This window comes from Ptychodera flava, chromosome 7, assembly GCF_041260155.1.
Source record: "Ptychodera flava strain L36383 chromosome 7, AS_Pfla_20210202, whole genome shotgun sequence".
NCBI lineage: Eukaryota > Metazoa > Hemichordata > Enteropneusta > Ptychoderidae > Ptychodera > Ptychodera flava.
The window spans coordinates 35,855,295-35,873,038 of NC_091934.1; the positions used below are offsets into that span (position 1 = coordinate 35,855,295).

The 17,744-nt window shown below is 37.4% G+C and overlaps 1 protein-coding gene and 1 long non-coding RNA gene across 3 annotated transcripts in view; one reads left to right on the forward strand and one right to left on the reverse strand.

Moving 5' to 3' along the window:
- The window catches only part of LOC139137422 (multiple epidermal growth factor-like domains protein 6), a 118,821-nt gene that overhangs the window by 32,108 nt on the left and 68,969 nt on the right, over positions 1–17,744 (reverse strand). For both annotated transcript variants that reach the window (XM_070705517.1, XM_070705518.1), the window contains exons 6-10: positions 8,463–8,585; positions 7,124–7,246; positions 4,007–4,132; positions 3,054–3,179; positions 1,826–1,948 (exon numbers count right to left, since the gene is read on the reverse strand). In XM_070705517.1, the coding sequence (XP_070561618.1) occupies positions 1,826–1,948; positions 3,054–3,179; positions 4,007–4,132; positions 7,124–7,246; positions 8,463–8,585 (621 nt within the window). The remainder of the gene's footprint in view (positions 1–1,825; positions 1,949–3,053; positions 3,180–4,006; positions 4,133–7,123; positions 7,247–8,462; positions 8,586–17,744) is intronic.
- Positions 1–17,744, forward strand: part of LOC139137423 (uncharacterized) — an 84,703-nt gene that overhangs the window by 9,051 nt on the left and 57,908 nt on the right. The window lies entirely within an intron of this gene.

A 17,744-nucleotide genomic window follows, 5' to 3' on the forward strand; every position in this document is an offset into this window, starting at 1 on the left:
AAATCAATGTGCATATGTATGACATAGGTCAATGTCCTTGTACCAACTTTGATTAAAATCGGTTGAAATATGCCTGAGTTATGGCTTTGCACATGAAAAATCATAACAAAATGGCCGCACAGCAGCCGTATTGGATCGTATCACAAAACAAATTAACATGCATATGTATGACATTGGTCAATCTCCTTGTACCAACTTTGAATAATTTGCTTGATACATGTCTGAGTTATGGTTCTGGACATGAAAAAATGTAATAAAATGGCCACATGGCGGCCATATTGGATCATATCACAAAACAAGTCAATGTGCATATGTATGACATAGGTCGATGTCCTTGTACCAAGTTTGAATAAAATTGGTTTAGATATGCCTGAGTTATGGCTCTGTACATGAAAAAATCGTAACAAAATGGCCGCACGGCAGCCATATTGGATCGTATCACAAAAAAAATTGATGTGCATAGCTATGACATTGGTCAATGTCCTTGTACCAACTTTGAATAAAATCTGTAGAAACATGCCTGAGTAATGGCTCTGTACATGAAAAAATCGTAATAAAATGGCCGCCTGGCGGCCATATTGGATCGTATCACAAAACAAATTGACGTGCATATGTATGACATAGCTCAATGTCCTTGTACCAATTTTGAATAAAATCGGTTGAGATATGCCTGAGTTATGGCTCTGTACATGAAAAATCGTAACAAAATGGCCGCACAGCGGCCATATTGGATTGTATCACAAAAAGAATTGACATGTATATCTATGACATTGGTCAATGTCCTTGTACCAACTTTGAATAAAATCAGTTGAAACATGCCTGAATTATGGCTCTGTACATGAAAAAATTGTAATAAAATGGCCGCCTGGCAGCCATATTGGATCGTACCGCAAAACAAATCAACGTGCATCTGTATGACATATGAAGTAATCCTTGTACCAAGTTTGAATGAAATCGCTTCAGGCATCTCTGAGATATCTGCGTGAACGGACGGACGGACGCACAGACGGACGCACGGACGCACGCACACACGCACGGACATGACCAAACCTATAAGTCCCCCCGGACGGTGTCCGTGGGGACTAATAACGATGATGATGATGACATTGATGATGATGAATGATCATGATAACAATCACGACAGCAATGATGACCATGGTGAAAATCACAGAGGGGTTCTTGTTTTGGATTGATATATTACCACAATTGAGAATGATGCTAGGATTGACTGCATTACAATTCAGGGACAATATTGATCAATATTTTTGGGGTTGTCTCTGACTAGTCTGGTTACATCAGTGTTTTTGTTAAGGCCGGTACCCCGGTAAATGTTACCGGGGTTCCCCAGTCATTTTACCGGGGTTCCCCTTGGTATATCAATGCAATCAGATCAGAGGACAGTAGAAATGTTACCGAGGTTCCCAAATCATTTACCAATGTTCCCCAACCTTAGCAAAAACACTGTACATCATGAGTTATTCCAGGGATAGGGAGACAATATACACACTGTTCCGATACATACAGTATAGCCCTTGGTCATCATTTCAAGGGGCAGGTTTTCTATCAGCTTTATCTCTGATCAAATTGACTGACTGTGCCTAACTTTTAAAGTAGAATAAGTCCCATAAATAGAAAGTGTCAACAACCACTAATGCGACAACTAGGGATTGAGGACTGCCCCTTTAAAGCATAACCACACCAAGACTTTTAAGACACATTGTACCTAAAAGACCTCTTGACCAAAATTGATTTCATTTCTTTCCTGACCAGAGTTTTTTCCTATATGGGTGAACAGGGTTGTGGTGAGAAATGTTTTGTGACTTACGATAACAGGTCTGGCCGTCCATTCCGAGTCGATATCCTGAATTGCATACACATGTGTATGATCCTTGCGTGTTGCGACAACTCTGCATGCATGTAGTCATTCCACTCGCACATTCATCAATATCTGATGGAGATTGTGAAAAGTAATATTATTATAATATCAGATGGGCTGGTTATTGCTCATTGTGATTCAGGTGTGCCAACACAGCCATCCCTTTAACCCTTTCAGTACTGTAATTTTTCCCATGATCGTAATTTTTTAAGTGCAACATTTTACCAATTTATATGAACTTTTCTGTAATTTTTTCATAATTTTGGACCAAATGGACATCACCTTTCATTGGTCACACTTTGTCATCAAAATTTCTATCAAATTTTGGAAAATCTTAAAAAAAATTTGACTAGGTTTATTTCATATCGGCAACAATTATTGGCTTTGGAGCTCAAGGGGTTAAATTCATTACAACTTCATATACTTTCAATCTCATCATAATTGTGATATTTCACCACATTTTTAATTTGATGATCAAACTGATCCTTCTTATATGAGAACTGAAAGAGGCAATGGCTTTTTGTGACATATTTTAAGCATGTTACGTCAATACAAACAGTCAATATTTTAACTCGTATCTTTGCACAGATCATGTGAAACTGTTGTAAACACGATTAGGTTTTATGAGAACTTTGTAATCTGATCGCCCTGCGAGTTGTACATGTAAGTACCAGAGATCGAAAAAGTTGTCACGGGTACACCTATATAGACTGAGCTATGGAGTTCTGATGCATTCACAAACCACATGACATCGTGTATTGGCCAATGTCTTGCTTCTTGCTGACTCCCTAGAAAAGCATCAACTAGAAAGATGGCACCCTGTAGAGCGTGTTTACTCAGAATCAGAAATAATCATGAAAGATCAAATTCAAAAGTTACACTTCAAACTACTGATTTCTTTCTCAATTTTGCTGTTTCTGCACATAATTTCAAGATCAAAATATTGATTGTATGCATCAAAATAAGATGTATAAAATGCTACAAAAAGACGATGCCACTTTGAAATTGAAAAATGTGCATTGCCACGTCTGCTATCTAGTAGTTTCAATGTCGTATAAGCTATAGCTAACATAAGTTTTCATACTCTAGGAAAGTATACCACACAAAGACTTTGTATTTCAGCTTTACAGGTGAAATGACAACTGGTTGAACAAAGCTGAAAATTTTGTTCAATTACCTTCACAGGTTTTTCCATCAAATCCTAGGCGGTAACCAGGATAACACTGGCAGCCAACTCTACTGGTTCCGTAGGAGATACATTTTTGAGAACAGCCTCCGTTGTTTATGCTACACGGATTTGCAACTGTTAAAACAAACATGTAACAGACACATTTTAAAAACCGGAGTGTTGCGCCAAGTGTGTACAAAGTTTGTGGGTGATATAATGCATCCCGTTCTGGGATTCATTGATGCAGTTACCTATCAATTAAACAAATAAAACACAACTTGAAGTTTTGGATGGATTTACACCCACTAAAATCAATCACCAAAGAGTACAATATACAGTAGTCTATTGAAACCGAACTACTGCCAGTGTTCCAGGATTCACGCTTGTACATGACATCCTATCGTATTCGAGACAAGGACTATATATAGGACCATACGACAGTTACATCTTACACAATGACGTGTGAAACTATCAGTTTCACTGGTTTTGTGATTTCTCCAGCTAGAAAATGGGCTGTTAGATTTTGGAAATGGAACCACTCAATCAGAAACAATGATACTGTTATTTTTACTGACAGCCAAACTAAACCCATGCAATGTATCCATAAATGTCAAAATCTGTTTGTACATCAAACACAAAACTGCCATCTCACACAAACTGTCACACTTAAACCTAGCGTCATTGCTCTCACTTCTTATCTATTCCGTCTCATAATCTCTTACCTTTAATCAACTTTCTTGAAATAAAAATTCCTTGTATTACCTTTCCCTGTCACACTTTATCATCTTTCCATCAATCATATTTGTGCAACTTCTATTTCAATATTTGCAATTGAAAATGATTGAACGTGCTGATATTGCTTTGATATGAAATCATCCATGCTCTTTCTTGCTCTCAGAATGAAGAAATCTAGTCAAAATTATTCCATATTATTTTATAGGATTGCCAGATGAATCCGTTACCTTCGCATGATTTGCCGTTTGTACCCAGTCGATATCCCGGATTGCAGTGACAGCTGAAGTGTCCACCAGTGTGAGGGATACATCTCTGATCACATCCGCCGTTGTTTACGCTGCAACCATTCACGACTAGAAAAAGAGAGAGACAGAAAAAAAAAATTGACCATGCAATAAATTAACCGTGCAGCAAAACTGAGCACCATTTACAAAGGACCCTGATTTGTTGTATATGCAGTTCAGTCTCTCCATGTGAAACTTTCCAGAACTTCATAAATTTTGAACGGAAAACACACGGAGTTCAAAGACGTCTAAAGTTTTCTCTCAGTGACAGATTAGATCAACAGTCTCACCATACCCTTGTTCTTCTTGACACACACTTTCTTGTTGTGAAATGGGTGCCACTGTCCTTCGCAAATCACGAACGTTCCAAAACTTACGACCAGAATGAAAAGACTGCGCAATCTATAAGCACGCATGATGAAGGCTCTGGGGAAACTGACACAAGACGCAATGTGTTTTGCCCTTTATAGTTACACGGGTTCTTGTAAGAGGGGCAAACACAGCTAATTTAATTTACAGTGTTTTGAGCAGAATTTCCACTTGCCGCCATAAATACTTTGCCCCTTGTATACACAAGGAAGAAAGGTGACGTGAAAGGGTGTGCAGTGAGCGTGACCAAATGTACCATTGAGGATAAAGGAGAACTGAAGATGAAAACCATCTTCCGAGAGTGGCTTACTCCGGAAAATGGCTCAGAGTCTGCTTGCCTCTGAAGCTAACAATGCAACTAAGTGAGGATTGATGAAGGCTGTGGAGACGGTAATGACAATTTAAGGTTTTGTCGGTGCAGAAAATTGTCCAGATGGGAAACAGTTTTTAAACACTTACGTTCTGATTTATGGTGGGATTTCATCAATATCACTGTAACTGCAAAGCAGTATTTGCAGGTGCTAATTGGGCAAAATCACAGCGTGATTTACACTTTTTTTTCTATTTTTAACTTTAAGAGATTCCTGGCTTAAATTGACCGACAATTTACCACTTTTTCCACACTATTGTCTTCAAATTTGAAAACATCTGCGCTAGGTGCCATAATAACACTTTGGTTACCTGGGCGGTAAGAATGTTTATCTCAAAGACTAGAAAAAGACTCAATCCTCTGGAAATTTCACAGGCGGCAGCCAAGTAATTTCACAACAGCTGTGGCTGGGTCATTTGAGGACACAGCATGTTGTAAATTCTCTGATCCTTGTACTTAAAATTTATTATGGCTTTTCCTTCTCCGCTAAAAATACCAACATTTATAAAGAATGATAAAATTCACTTGAGAGGCTTTTCAACATTTGATGACATTCCAAATAAGCTGCAATAAACATAAAAGTTGGAACTGAACTCCTGTTTGAACTTTTATCAGAAACTTTTCTCATTCAAAAAAAAATAAAATGAGCCGCCAACAAATTTGTATACTGTAGCTAGATTGAGCTAAACATACCTCTTTGACTATCTTATAATAACTACTTAATATTTTTTGTGTGCTGTTTCGACACACTATGTTTGACAGATAAATTTGAAGTTCTACATAACAAGTACAAGTATTCTGAAACCTTTAAATGTGATTGATACAAAGTTTTATTGAGGATAGTGATGGAGAACCAACTGCAAAATAATTATGAGCAGAATTTGGAATCTGAGTGGTAATGAAAAGCCCATCACAATCAACAGATAGAGACCAGTCAAGTGGCTTTCAAATCACCACAACAGAACTCAAATCACAGCACAGTGCCAACGTACCGAAGGCACAGTTATCAGGGTTTACTGCTCGGAGATAGGATTTGGAAAAAGACCCAACTGGAAAGTTAGAAATGGTACGTGAAAAATCTTGTGTATCCAGCTTGTAAGTTGCAAACTAAAGAATTCTGAATGGAAATCTCCTTCAAAAGATGCGCTAGGAACGATACTGGAGCACCATGGCCAAAATCAGAAAGAATATGCAGTGCAATATTTATAGAGAACATTTTTTCTTCAGTATCTGTGTTTGTCATATTCACTGTTATACATGCAAGGTTTTCCCGAAGAGTATTTACTGGAATCTACACTACTAGTACAAGTAGGTTAGTTTTTTCACTCTATGTTGAAACATGACAGATGATCTCCTTAGATACACGTTAAATCTTCTGTTTTACGGAAATCCAGTGGATGAATCTCTAGAAAACTCTTACTACTAAGATTTCATAGCAAATGCAGCCTCTTCATAATAATGTATGTCTTCCTCTACTTATTATCTCCAGCGTCAAAGATAAGGAAAAACAGAATTTTCAAAATCTAAAGCATTTTTAAGACTGAGGATTATCACACTTAATTGCAGAAAGAGATCTGAGAATTTGTTTAGTGAAAAACACATTTGACAAACTTGAAAGTCAGTAAATTACAATGGTGACATCTTGCCGCAAACGGGGATTTTGCAAATACAGACATCAATTCTGCACTCACTGGATGTTCCCATACAACATTGGATCACAGTCATCAATTCATTTTGAAGGCGAGCTTTACACAGCTGTCCAATTTACAGTTTATTCATCAAAGAGAATTCGTCCCACTTTCCGCCTAAAAGCCTCTCCGACTTCCCGGAAAAAGGGTCACCCTGTACATGGTTCAGGCCAAAGCTTTCCCTTACACCACAGGGACTCTCATGGAATGCTTTGCCGATGGAAAAAAGGACAACTTGTTAGTTTTAGAGGCTCTTTCAGTACTTTCAACCAGTTTCAGGTATCTGAAAAAAGCTGACCTCTGCAGTACTTCAGTGTACAATATCAAAATAAAATTTCAGGGTTTTTCAAGGCATGTGTAAAAGATACACTGCTGACAGATTTTTTCTAAAGACAAGACATATTTTGTTGCAATTACAGCACAAATCTTGGCATATGTAAAAGATTTTTCAGTCCTACACAATTTAGGAAAACGATCTTTTAAAGGGAAGAATTTAATTGAAATGCCTGAGGATATCTCCCTCGCCCCTACAGCGATGTAACATAGATCAGCCTCCTCCCCACTGTGTGCCAATGTCCCCTTCAGCCTTGTAAGAGGGGAGTTCAGGGATGAAATTCTTCAAGGTTGACTTACCCACACAGGATCTGCCATCAGAGTGTAACTGTTGCCCCTCCGGGCACTGGCAACGATATCCACCGCCCGAGTTGGAACACAAATACTGACATCCTCCATTATTGACTTCACACTCATTGAATTCTATGTTTACAAACAGAAAACACAGTGCATCATATATTCCTTACTTTGTTGGAAAAATACGTGACATCAATTATTTCGAGGATGGACGCATAAAAATTCACAACAAAAATGTTTATGCTTAAGAGAGAAAACTTATGAATTGAGCAGCATACCTTGTCATAAGGTGTTCAACGACTGGTCTTTGGTATTTAAATGCAGCTGTAACTTTTGATTTTCTAACTTTGCAATATTTTTAATGTTTTTTTAATGTAAAATAAATACTTTTCTTCTTAATCTACTCTCTGAAGTGGCTTAACATGTCAACAATGTCACTGGGCAATATACACTAAGGGCTCTGTTAAAGGTATACAGTCACCTGTAATCTAAATATACACTAAGGGCTCTGTTAAAGGTATACAGTCACCTGTAATCTAAATATGCCCATATATGGTAAAAGGGGCGTTCCTTGGTATCCAAAATGCCCGTGTGAGGGCGCTGTTTTTGAAAAGCGGTCACCCGCTTAAAATCTGTGATTGGTTAGATTTTCTCTTTCCATGGTAACTGTGGCAAAATTGGAACAGGTGACAGTATACCTTTAATCCATTGAACACTTGATATCTAAACTCATTTCGGGAAGACAGCAAGAAATTACCACTCACAAATGGAAGAAGAGTACAAATTTTGGAAGTAGACAAATAAACCAATTTTACTGATAATTGAAATTCAAAATGGCTGCCACACCTGTGCTATCTCTATAAGGGGAAATAAAATTCTTGATTTTCACAAAACTAAGCTTGTGAAAACTTTATTTACTTCATAAGCTTCAAAATGAGCCCCCACAAGTGGTAGGCGAAAAAACATTGTTCAAGGTTTAAAGTCCCAATATCTGTGTCCAAGGCCTTTAACCCGATTTCGGGATAACAGTAAGTAACTGTCACTTTGATATAAATAGAAAAAAGTACAGGCAGATACATCACAACTTAAAGGTAATGGAACTTTAAGTTTATAGCTATCAGCAAGCCTTGAGGTCTTCACAGGACAGATCAAATATGCCTTCTTTCAACATTGAAATCGATCTTAATGAACAACTTTTTTACATTACAATTGATCTGGGTATGGCTCTCATTTGCTTGAGTTTGAGAATTTGTATGATCATTGGAAACAAGAAATGCTGAAAGCCAATCAAATTCTATGCATACTGTACATCACATGACACAAACTAGCCAATGAGAGTTACCTTTACAAGTTCTGCCATCCGCATCCATTTGATATCCTGGAGAACATTTACAGTAGAAGCTTCCGATGGTGTTACAACAGCCCTGTTGGCAGCCACCGTTGTTCCTCTGACATTCATTGGTATCTAAAGTATTAATAAAATACACAACATAAGTTTAAAGCTTTCTAACATTACATTTGATGCTGTACATCATACTATAAAATGGATATCCCCTCTGCACTGGCTTCAACCTCATCTGAGCTACAGACGCCACCAAAGTGGGGGCGCCCTCTAGAGTCCAAATAACATGACATCTTCATGTTTCCAATGCCTTCTTGATATTGTTCAATGCAATAACACATTGTAGACTGTGATAAATTTGAATGTAAGGTAAGCATTTGATTCAAATAAAAGCACAGTCAAGTTTTCCTTAAACATAGTCTGACTAGAACTTGCACACCCCTTCTGCAATTACAAAGTTAAAATGTTGTGTACAGTGTCAGAACACTATATCCTATCAATACTCCACATCACAGGCATGCAACTCCCTGGTGCGGGAAAACCGCCACTTTTCATGAACTTCGGGAACCACAACAGAGTGGAAAGTAAGCCCTAAGGAATTGAAAACATCCTAGACATTTAAATTTGACCAGGATTTTGTAAGAGTAGTCAGTACACCAAGGAGAGCTCTGCAGTGACTTGGACCAAAACAGTAACACTATAGCTCAGTTGAAAGGACAGACTTTAGCAAGGTGACAGCCCTGGGGCGGGAAAAACACCCTCAGAAGGGCAGAAACTAAATTTTAAAACAACACTGCATGAAAACCCTATAATACTTACTGTATTAACATGGATTATTGCCTGTATTTTAGCTGAAGAGTGCATATACAGATGAATACAGTCAAGAATCCATTTTTTGTATTCAGCAAGCCTGTATTCATGTGGATTCATGTGAATACACGTGTATTACACTATAATACAGGCAACTCATTAATGTGAATTTATCTAAATTATTGGGTTTTCATGCAGTTAAAACAAGACTGCTCCTTTCTGAAGTCAGGTATCAACACAGTAGAGGCTCATCTTGACACACTTTGCCTAATTTAAATGGACAGTAGCAGTATAACTCTGGATGACGATTCCATTCTTCAAACGTAAAAATGTACAGGCAAGAATACAATGGATAAAGGGAGTATCAAATAGTGGAATGAGCTATTGCCAGGTAAAATTGCAAGCCAATAAGAAGGTGAAAAAAGATCAGTTGGTGAAGTGGTAGTAGATCTGCATATAGACCTTGATTAGATTTCAAGAGAACCTTGCACAAGGTGAATTAACTTTCAAAGTCACAGATTTTTTTTCCAGAATCCATTCTCTTACATTTTGAAAGGATTCAAATGTCCTTACAGAATCTCCTGACTGTCTTAAATCCTTTGACTGCTCCTTCAGAGATAATAAAGGCACTTTCACTACAGACCAACACCTCTCTATTGAACTTAAACAAGGAGGGTCTTTCAGCAGACGGACGTAGATTTTCATACCAATGTCCTGCTAGGTGGCTATCTCTGATAGTGCCTCACGGCTGGGGTATTTTGACCAAGACACATAGAACATCAAAAAATTTCAGCATCTGAGAGTTTCCTGAAGGGTTTATCACAAAAGTAGAAGTGTGAAAAGTCAGAGAGTGAGAGAGAGTGCTGAGTGGCTGGTTTTATGCTGAGGAATATTCCTATTATACAGTGAAGTGGTAGAAGTACCAGTCTATTGACTTGCATTAGGGGTAGGGGAGGATAAATGGTTGAAACTACTGGTGTATCTTGTTCAAAATTAAAACAGTTGGTTTGGATTATACTCATTTGACATGAATCGTGAAACTCAAGGCATTTAACTCAAAATAAGATTTGTTGAATAAAGTTCACAATTAAGCAAGTTCAATGGCCTTCAAGTTCAATTGGCTGGCTGGGCACAGCCAGTATAGAAGTACAAGCTTCCGTTTCTAAATCTTGTTCACTGACATCAATATGAAACCACGATACCGTTAAAAAGCCAATAATTCAACCAGAATGTCCTTATGAAGACATTGAACTTTAGCTTTATGCTTGGATAATCACTGAAGAAGATACACTTGATTTGACAACAACCTTGAACAACCTTTTAACTTTATGATCATCACTGTACCTTTGGTTTATTCCAAAGTGTAAATCATACGGACTTGACCAATGTGAAAAAAGGGGTGATGATGTATGACCAGATTGTGACTTATGTTTCAGCCAGTTCTGTATAACGATATGGATGAAACTAATAAAGGTTAGTGAGATAACCTCCGCCTACTTGTGGATCAGTCCATGATGACAGGCTGTAAACTTGGCAATGACACGGTAATGCTTGTGAAAATAAACTCTTGTTACCATTATAGGGTACAGTAGATTGATGATGTTACAGTTGGCAATTGAAGGTCAGAACACACTGAGATCAATGTGCCACATTTTGGGGACAGCATACTATTAGGAGTTTCAGAATTGACACACAAAGCGAGATAAACTTGACATTTTGAATGCAGATCAAAAGTGAGTTGGCTGACAGTATACACATGACTGGAAAAGCTGCATTCCAGTCAGTTGTATTTTAAGTTTATGACTGGAAAAGCTGCATTCCAGTCAGTGGGATTTTAACTTTTACTGGGTATGGACCGTTGAGTGACCGTACTCACATTGTCCCTGGTGCAGATTTCATCAGGAAATTAAAAGGTAAAGATACAACCAGTAAATGAAATGAAAATGAAGTGATGTGAGGGCATGGGATTGAAAACTACAGTAGGATTGATACTGACCAAAATCTCTAACGCCTGATTCTTTTCTGTCAATCTTCAGTTTCCCTGTCACCTCTAAAATCACCTTTCACTTGTTAATTTTGTACCTTTCCACCCTAAAATTGACCCCCACCTTGTATGTAGTTCAGAAGACACCCACAATAAAGTATCAAGGTTGGCAATGTTAGTCACACTTAACTGCCTAATTGGCAACACTGTGACCTTGGTGACCTCACCCAAGTCTTTCCTTGAATTAATACCATTAATAGGATTAAAATACCTCAGCTGTTAGTTAATCCTCTTCATCTCAAACTCTTTACACATCTGATTTAGCATCATTATTTTCTCTACTAATCCATATTCTAAAGATTCTAAAATATACACGGCTAAATTTTCTATCAGCTGTCTAATATTCAAGTCGATGGTATCCTTTACATCACTGGAAACTTTTCAGAATTTTCAAGAAAAGACTTGTTTTTGTTATTTTTGCTGTAAATTACATGTTTTTACACGTCAATTAACTTTGGCCAGATTTGAAACCATTTTCTTTTCTCTAAAAGCATACAGGCTGGGTAATTCTAATCCAAGGTTGTGCTTAGTTTTCACAGGAGTTAGTTGGACATGTACTTAAGTTACATCAAAAGTAATTTGCTCGGTCAGGGATGGCTAAATCTAAGGTTTTCGGAGAGAAAATGATTAGGAAAGACTGCAAAGACCAATGCTGAAATGAGTGGAAGGCTAACATATAAATAGAACAGAGCTGGGCAAACCTGTGGTCCAGGGTCCAGGGACCATGATTTTTTTACCCAGGATCTAATGTTTATTTGTTGTTAGTGGTTCAACGGACCAGCAAATCACAGCAAAAAATAACAAAAATTTGATTTAGAAAAGAAGGCCGGATCGGTTGCAGGCTCATTTTCATATTAGTCCTTGAGCCTAACTGGAAAAGGATGAAAATCACCATGTGAATCTTACTGTATCTACCAAACAATTATGCTTATGTGAATTCTAAACCAAACAAACTCACCATGCAACTTTGACATTGGAAACTTTTCTCAATGTCAACTGTAAGTAGGCCGGCTTTTGACAAAGTTTTGTCCAAATAACAGAACAGGAAGGACTGTTTGCCAGCAATGAGCTGTGTAGCTGAGCTTTACAATACCATGACAAACAGCATTTAATTAAATTGGAAGTCAACGAACTTCACCACAACTACTCACATTTACTATCGATTCCGTGATGTACTTGATCAAGGTTTGCCTATCTTTGCGTACAGTCACTACACAACAACTACAAGTTCAATCATTCCTTGGCTGTGTACTGCAAAGCTTGCTCATCAGAAAAGACCATCAAAGCAATGTTCCTATTTTTCTGTGCATGACCTTTCATGACACAGACTGCTGGTTGATGACCGTCCATACTCGTAACAAACGGGCATAAAGGCCCAGTAACATCAAGTATACAATCTTCATTAAGAAACCAATTCATTGTAAACAGGCAATTTGAAATCGGTGAAAATTTTTCACCAAATTTCAATGTTGACAGAACTTGACATTACAGTGTTTTACTGAAAACTGTTTGTTCCTTTTCATGCAGACGACCTACTGTTTTCTTCTTCCGCTCTTTTTTTCAAAAACCTTACGCAGAATTTGTAAGAGAGACCATTGCTTGTTGAATGAAACCATGGCCGACAGTTGAACAATTTGAACCTTTTTTGTGTGTCCTGCCATAAAAGAATCTGAGGTACTATGTTATTTGCAGAAGTCAAGTCTAATTTTGCTTTGATAATAAAGAAACCAAACACGCTGTCTCAAGAAGGTTACACGGCGCTTTACAGTAAAATACCATGGGTGTAGCCATCCACAGAAAGACACCTTTACGACATGTGTCCTTGGTGTACAGAAACCAAACGTTTCTACGTTTCATTGGTTTCTGCCAGAGGGACATCACTCTGGGGAACCAGACAATCTATTAGGGGAATTATTAGTCCCTTCAAACTGTTGGACCATGAAGACAACCAGTGTACATTGAAGATCCAGTGGCTGCAGTAACTTCATGCATTCTCCATCATTTCCATTCTGTTTGTAAAACGTAGTCCCTTATTCTACTACCAAAATCCTGTCATGTGTGAATAGTGTAATATTGTTGTCGACAGAAAAAAAGCATTAGACAATATATGTTTGTTTTAAAAACAAAAATAATATAAATGTTATCAAAAATAAGTTTTGATAACATTTTCATCATTTTTAAATAAGTTTTTAAAACAAACATATGTTATGCTACCAACTCATGTAACTCAGTTGTTTAAGTCTGACTAATAATATTAATATTTCAATGCCTCAGGGCATAGTAAAGAGTTTGCTTGTTTCAACTGCAGTTTTATTGCTGGAAAAATCCTATAGTATTAGGGACTGAAAAAGACAATTTTTGACTTTCAAAATGACCAAGTTCACAATGACCTCTGTCAAGAGAGAATTCATGTATCTTGTCAACAAACTTCAGTTGACTGGTGATATTCAAGTTAATACTCAGAATACCCGTATGCTCAGAACCCTGGGCTAGAGCAGTCTGCAAATCTCAAGTGTTCTTGCTAGACAAAAACCTGCATGTTTAAGTCTGGTTTTGAGGGGAGAGAGTGAGTTTTGTGTGACACATAAGATGTATGACAATGAGGTCAGTGTGCCCTTAATGCTAGATTGACACACTTCTGACTTCAGGAACTTCTCTTTCACATATGAAAATGTTATCCGATATAAATACTGTTCACAGTTGTAGGGACAAAGCAAAGAAATTTCCAGATTCTTAAATTGAATTAAATAGCTCCTTAGTTAGAGGGCAATACTGTATGCACTGAGAAGTTTGTTCAATGAGACTGACCAATGAGCTAATGAAGTCATTTCATATGTCCATGGCTAATGACAGCTAATGACGTCATTTCATTTGTCCAGAAAGCTGCGTGATATGCACTGAGAAGTCTGTGCTATGAGACAGGCCAATGAGAGCTAATGAAGTCAAATTTCATATGTCCATGGCCAATCAGAGCTAATGAAGTCATTTCAAATGTCAAGAAAGCTGTCTGAGATGCACCGAGACGAGTGTTCAGTGAGACTGACAATGACAGCAAATGAAGTCATTTCATTTGTCACATATGTCAGGAAAACGATACATAATCTTGTTTTTGCTCATTTTTCCAATTTCCACTGAATCACCATCATATACTTTCAAGCCTTCAATGCTATTTAACTCGATCTTGTACATGTAATACCTTGTTTGACTTTTTTTCTCAGTTGAAAAACATCTTTTCAGGTATTGGGTCAAAAAAATAGACTGTTTATGTATGCCCTGAGGGATCAGAACAAGGGCAACGTTAATGTTGCCTGCCAGTTTGTTGATCTGGATGGAAAATAACACACGCATTCTTTCCTTTTGTTGGGACAAAACTGTTTGTGATTTACTTTTCTGGAACACCTAGGATATTTTCCCATTTTAGGAAAACAGAGTAAAGGAAATAATGAGTGGCAAGAAAGTGGTTGGGTATTGCAAAGCAGTGTGCTTCAGGGAATCTACAATTAACTTAATAGTTACAGCTTACATTTCTGAAGTCAAATGATTTTTTTTCCTGCCAAGTCCGAAAAAGTAGAGTCACTACTGTCTTTCACTTGTTGCTTTTACAGAAATTTGGCTGATCGTAAAATTGGTAAACTTTAAATCACGGCAACTGACACATCATGGATGGACAGGCATAATTTCCCTGTTCCTTTTTTAGCACCTTAAACAACTCATGCCTACACCGCCAAAGACAAAACATTGGTGCATGCATTTTAATTATGCTTGTAACCTGGACTGATTGTTTCAATATTTTCAACATATCTTTAAGCCTGAGATCCACTTCGACACAGACAAAAACTCCATGAATAACTATACACACATAATGCAGCATGAATTACTGAAAGATTTCAGTATGTGTTTCTTCATTATCTTTATATCTTCTGACTTCACTCATCCATATCCTGTCCTCCCTTTCTCTTGACAGAACCCTCAGCACACACATAATCAATGTTAGGTTGACACCAAATGACCACGGTAACAGGGTACACCTTCGCCAGCACTGAGAACTTTCACACGTGGCTGCCAGCTGTCTTTCAGCAGCTGTCTTTAACACCTTGTCATTTCACTGGGATGTTCACACCCAGTGGGACAGCTATCAAAACCTTACTTCTTCAAATTAAAAACAAAGTTGTTGTTTTTATTGTGTAAGAACACTAATTGTCTTTTCATTGCTAATTGGGTGATGACTTTCCAAATTACAATGCTGATTGAAAGGAGAAGACATAAACATTGCGACACACAACTGATGAGATATCTCAGAAAGTACCATCAATGACAAACCTGATTCCACTCACGCCACAGAATTAATTTGTTTCCAATCAATGAAGTGTGAACATTTCAAACAAGACTTTCACCCTTTCACCACCATGGTTTGGCCCAAACCCATTGTTATCAATGGTGAGTGTGGACCTGTTTACAGGGAAGTGGGGGTGAACAGGTTAAACAGAGCATCACTCATTATTCTGGAATGTCCTCTTCATTTCTGATTTCCATTCAAATCAAATAATATTACTGTCTAATTTGAAAATACTTTTCAACTGATTCTACTACCACTGGTGTAGACAGACTTTTCGAAAAGTAACAGTCTCCTCTAACCTTTTTCCACTGGCTTTCTATTTGCAAAGTTTAAACCTCTATTATTAAGCATGTTTATATAAAAAGACTCCCTGTGGATATCACAGATTGTGAGCCCTCTCAAGCCCCAAACAACTCATGCCTACACCCCCAGAGACAAAACATTGGTGCATGCATTTTAATGGTGCTTGTAACCTAGACTGATTGTTGTTGTGGAAGCCACGACATTAAGGGTAGAATGCGCCTCGAGGACAGATATTCAGACTCACTTTTACAATTCGTCTTTGGTCTATCACTAGTGAGGGATCATGTCATGGAGTTCATAAAATTTTCACTGGATTATTTTTGTGAAATCGAAAAATTTCACTTTTCTCAACAGAGTAAACACAGTGATGGTGGCCATTTTGATTTTCAAGTATCTGTAAATATTGGGTAATTTGTTTCTTTAAAACCAAACTTGCATGGTGACCGCTGATTTTTATCCTTGATTTCCAAAGGGACTGGTGTAATGTTTCTTTTCGGAAAGTTTGGCAAAAGTTCAAGACTTTAAATTTTGAGGTACATACTACCTTAAGACCAAAGAAAAACTCTTCTAGTATATAATAAACATAGCATTGTGATTAAGCTGATTTTTTTCCTTGACGGTCCAACAGCCACTGATGTTTAAAATGAAATGATTTGTTAATTGTAACTGAACATCAATAACTTCATTCAAAGTATACTGTTTATAATTAGCACCCATACATAAATTGCAATAGACACCGGTCATTAGCGACAGTTGTTTTGTTTTGCTAGGTCAACAATAGCACTGACAAGAATTCTCTTATTTTTCAGGACTGTCAGTTGACCAGTTAATTGCAAAGACGGTTCCAAGTCTAGCATTGGCTGTCATTGTTAAAAGTCGACTTCAGCCCTCACTATTCTGATATTTGTTTTGTTTGGTTTAAAATGCCAATATGCATTTTTTTTTGGGGGGGGGGATACTTTATGGTATGTGATGCAAAGAAAAGAGCATTTTGAGGTGAGACATGACACAGAAAGTGGGTGGTCAAATTATTGGACTGTTTTACAAATTTACCAAAGCACCTCATGGTATCAATGAAGCTTGATAATGAAGGGAAGGCCTTGCAGTCACACCTTTAGGTGTATTTGAAATGTGCAGCAAAAACAGAACTCTGACATCTATTGAACAAATCCTTGGTACCAGACATCAAAACATCATCGCTTTTGACTTCCAAGGATGTCCTGCCAACATGTTAACTTTGTCTAGAATTCCGCAAATTCCTTCAAATTTCAAAAGCTTACACGGATAAATAACCAAGTACTAAACAATCGCTGAGGGGAAAAGAAATCTACTTTCACACAGCATACAGCACCTAGTACAGAATTATTCTAACAAACAAAAGTTAAATGTTTACTCATGAATTTCTCTGCTAAAGATTATCATTTTGACATCTCAATTTCATAAAAAACTTTTGTATATGAGGATGTATGTGTGTATGTTTGCATGTCTGTATCACAGTCCCTCCAAAGTGGAGGGACCGTATCTGTATGTATGTGTGTATGTTTGCATGTATGGTTGTGTGTATAAATTAAAAGAAAAAGACATATGATACATAGCTTAAAAGTTTTACAACTTTTGTTTACACTACACTCAACAAATTTCAATCTTGTCTTGTCAGTTTCAAGTGTACTGAGATCTGTGAGCTCAAAGACTATTTTTCATTGAATCTGATGAAACTCTAATTATAATAAAGCAAGACTTTACATCAAAGAAATACATCGATGTTTTTTAGGTGAAATAATCACTGACA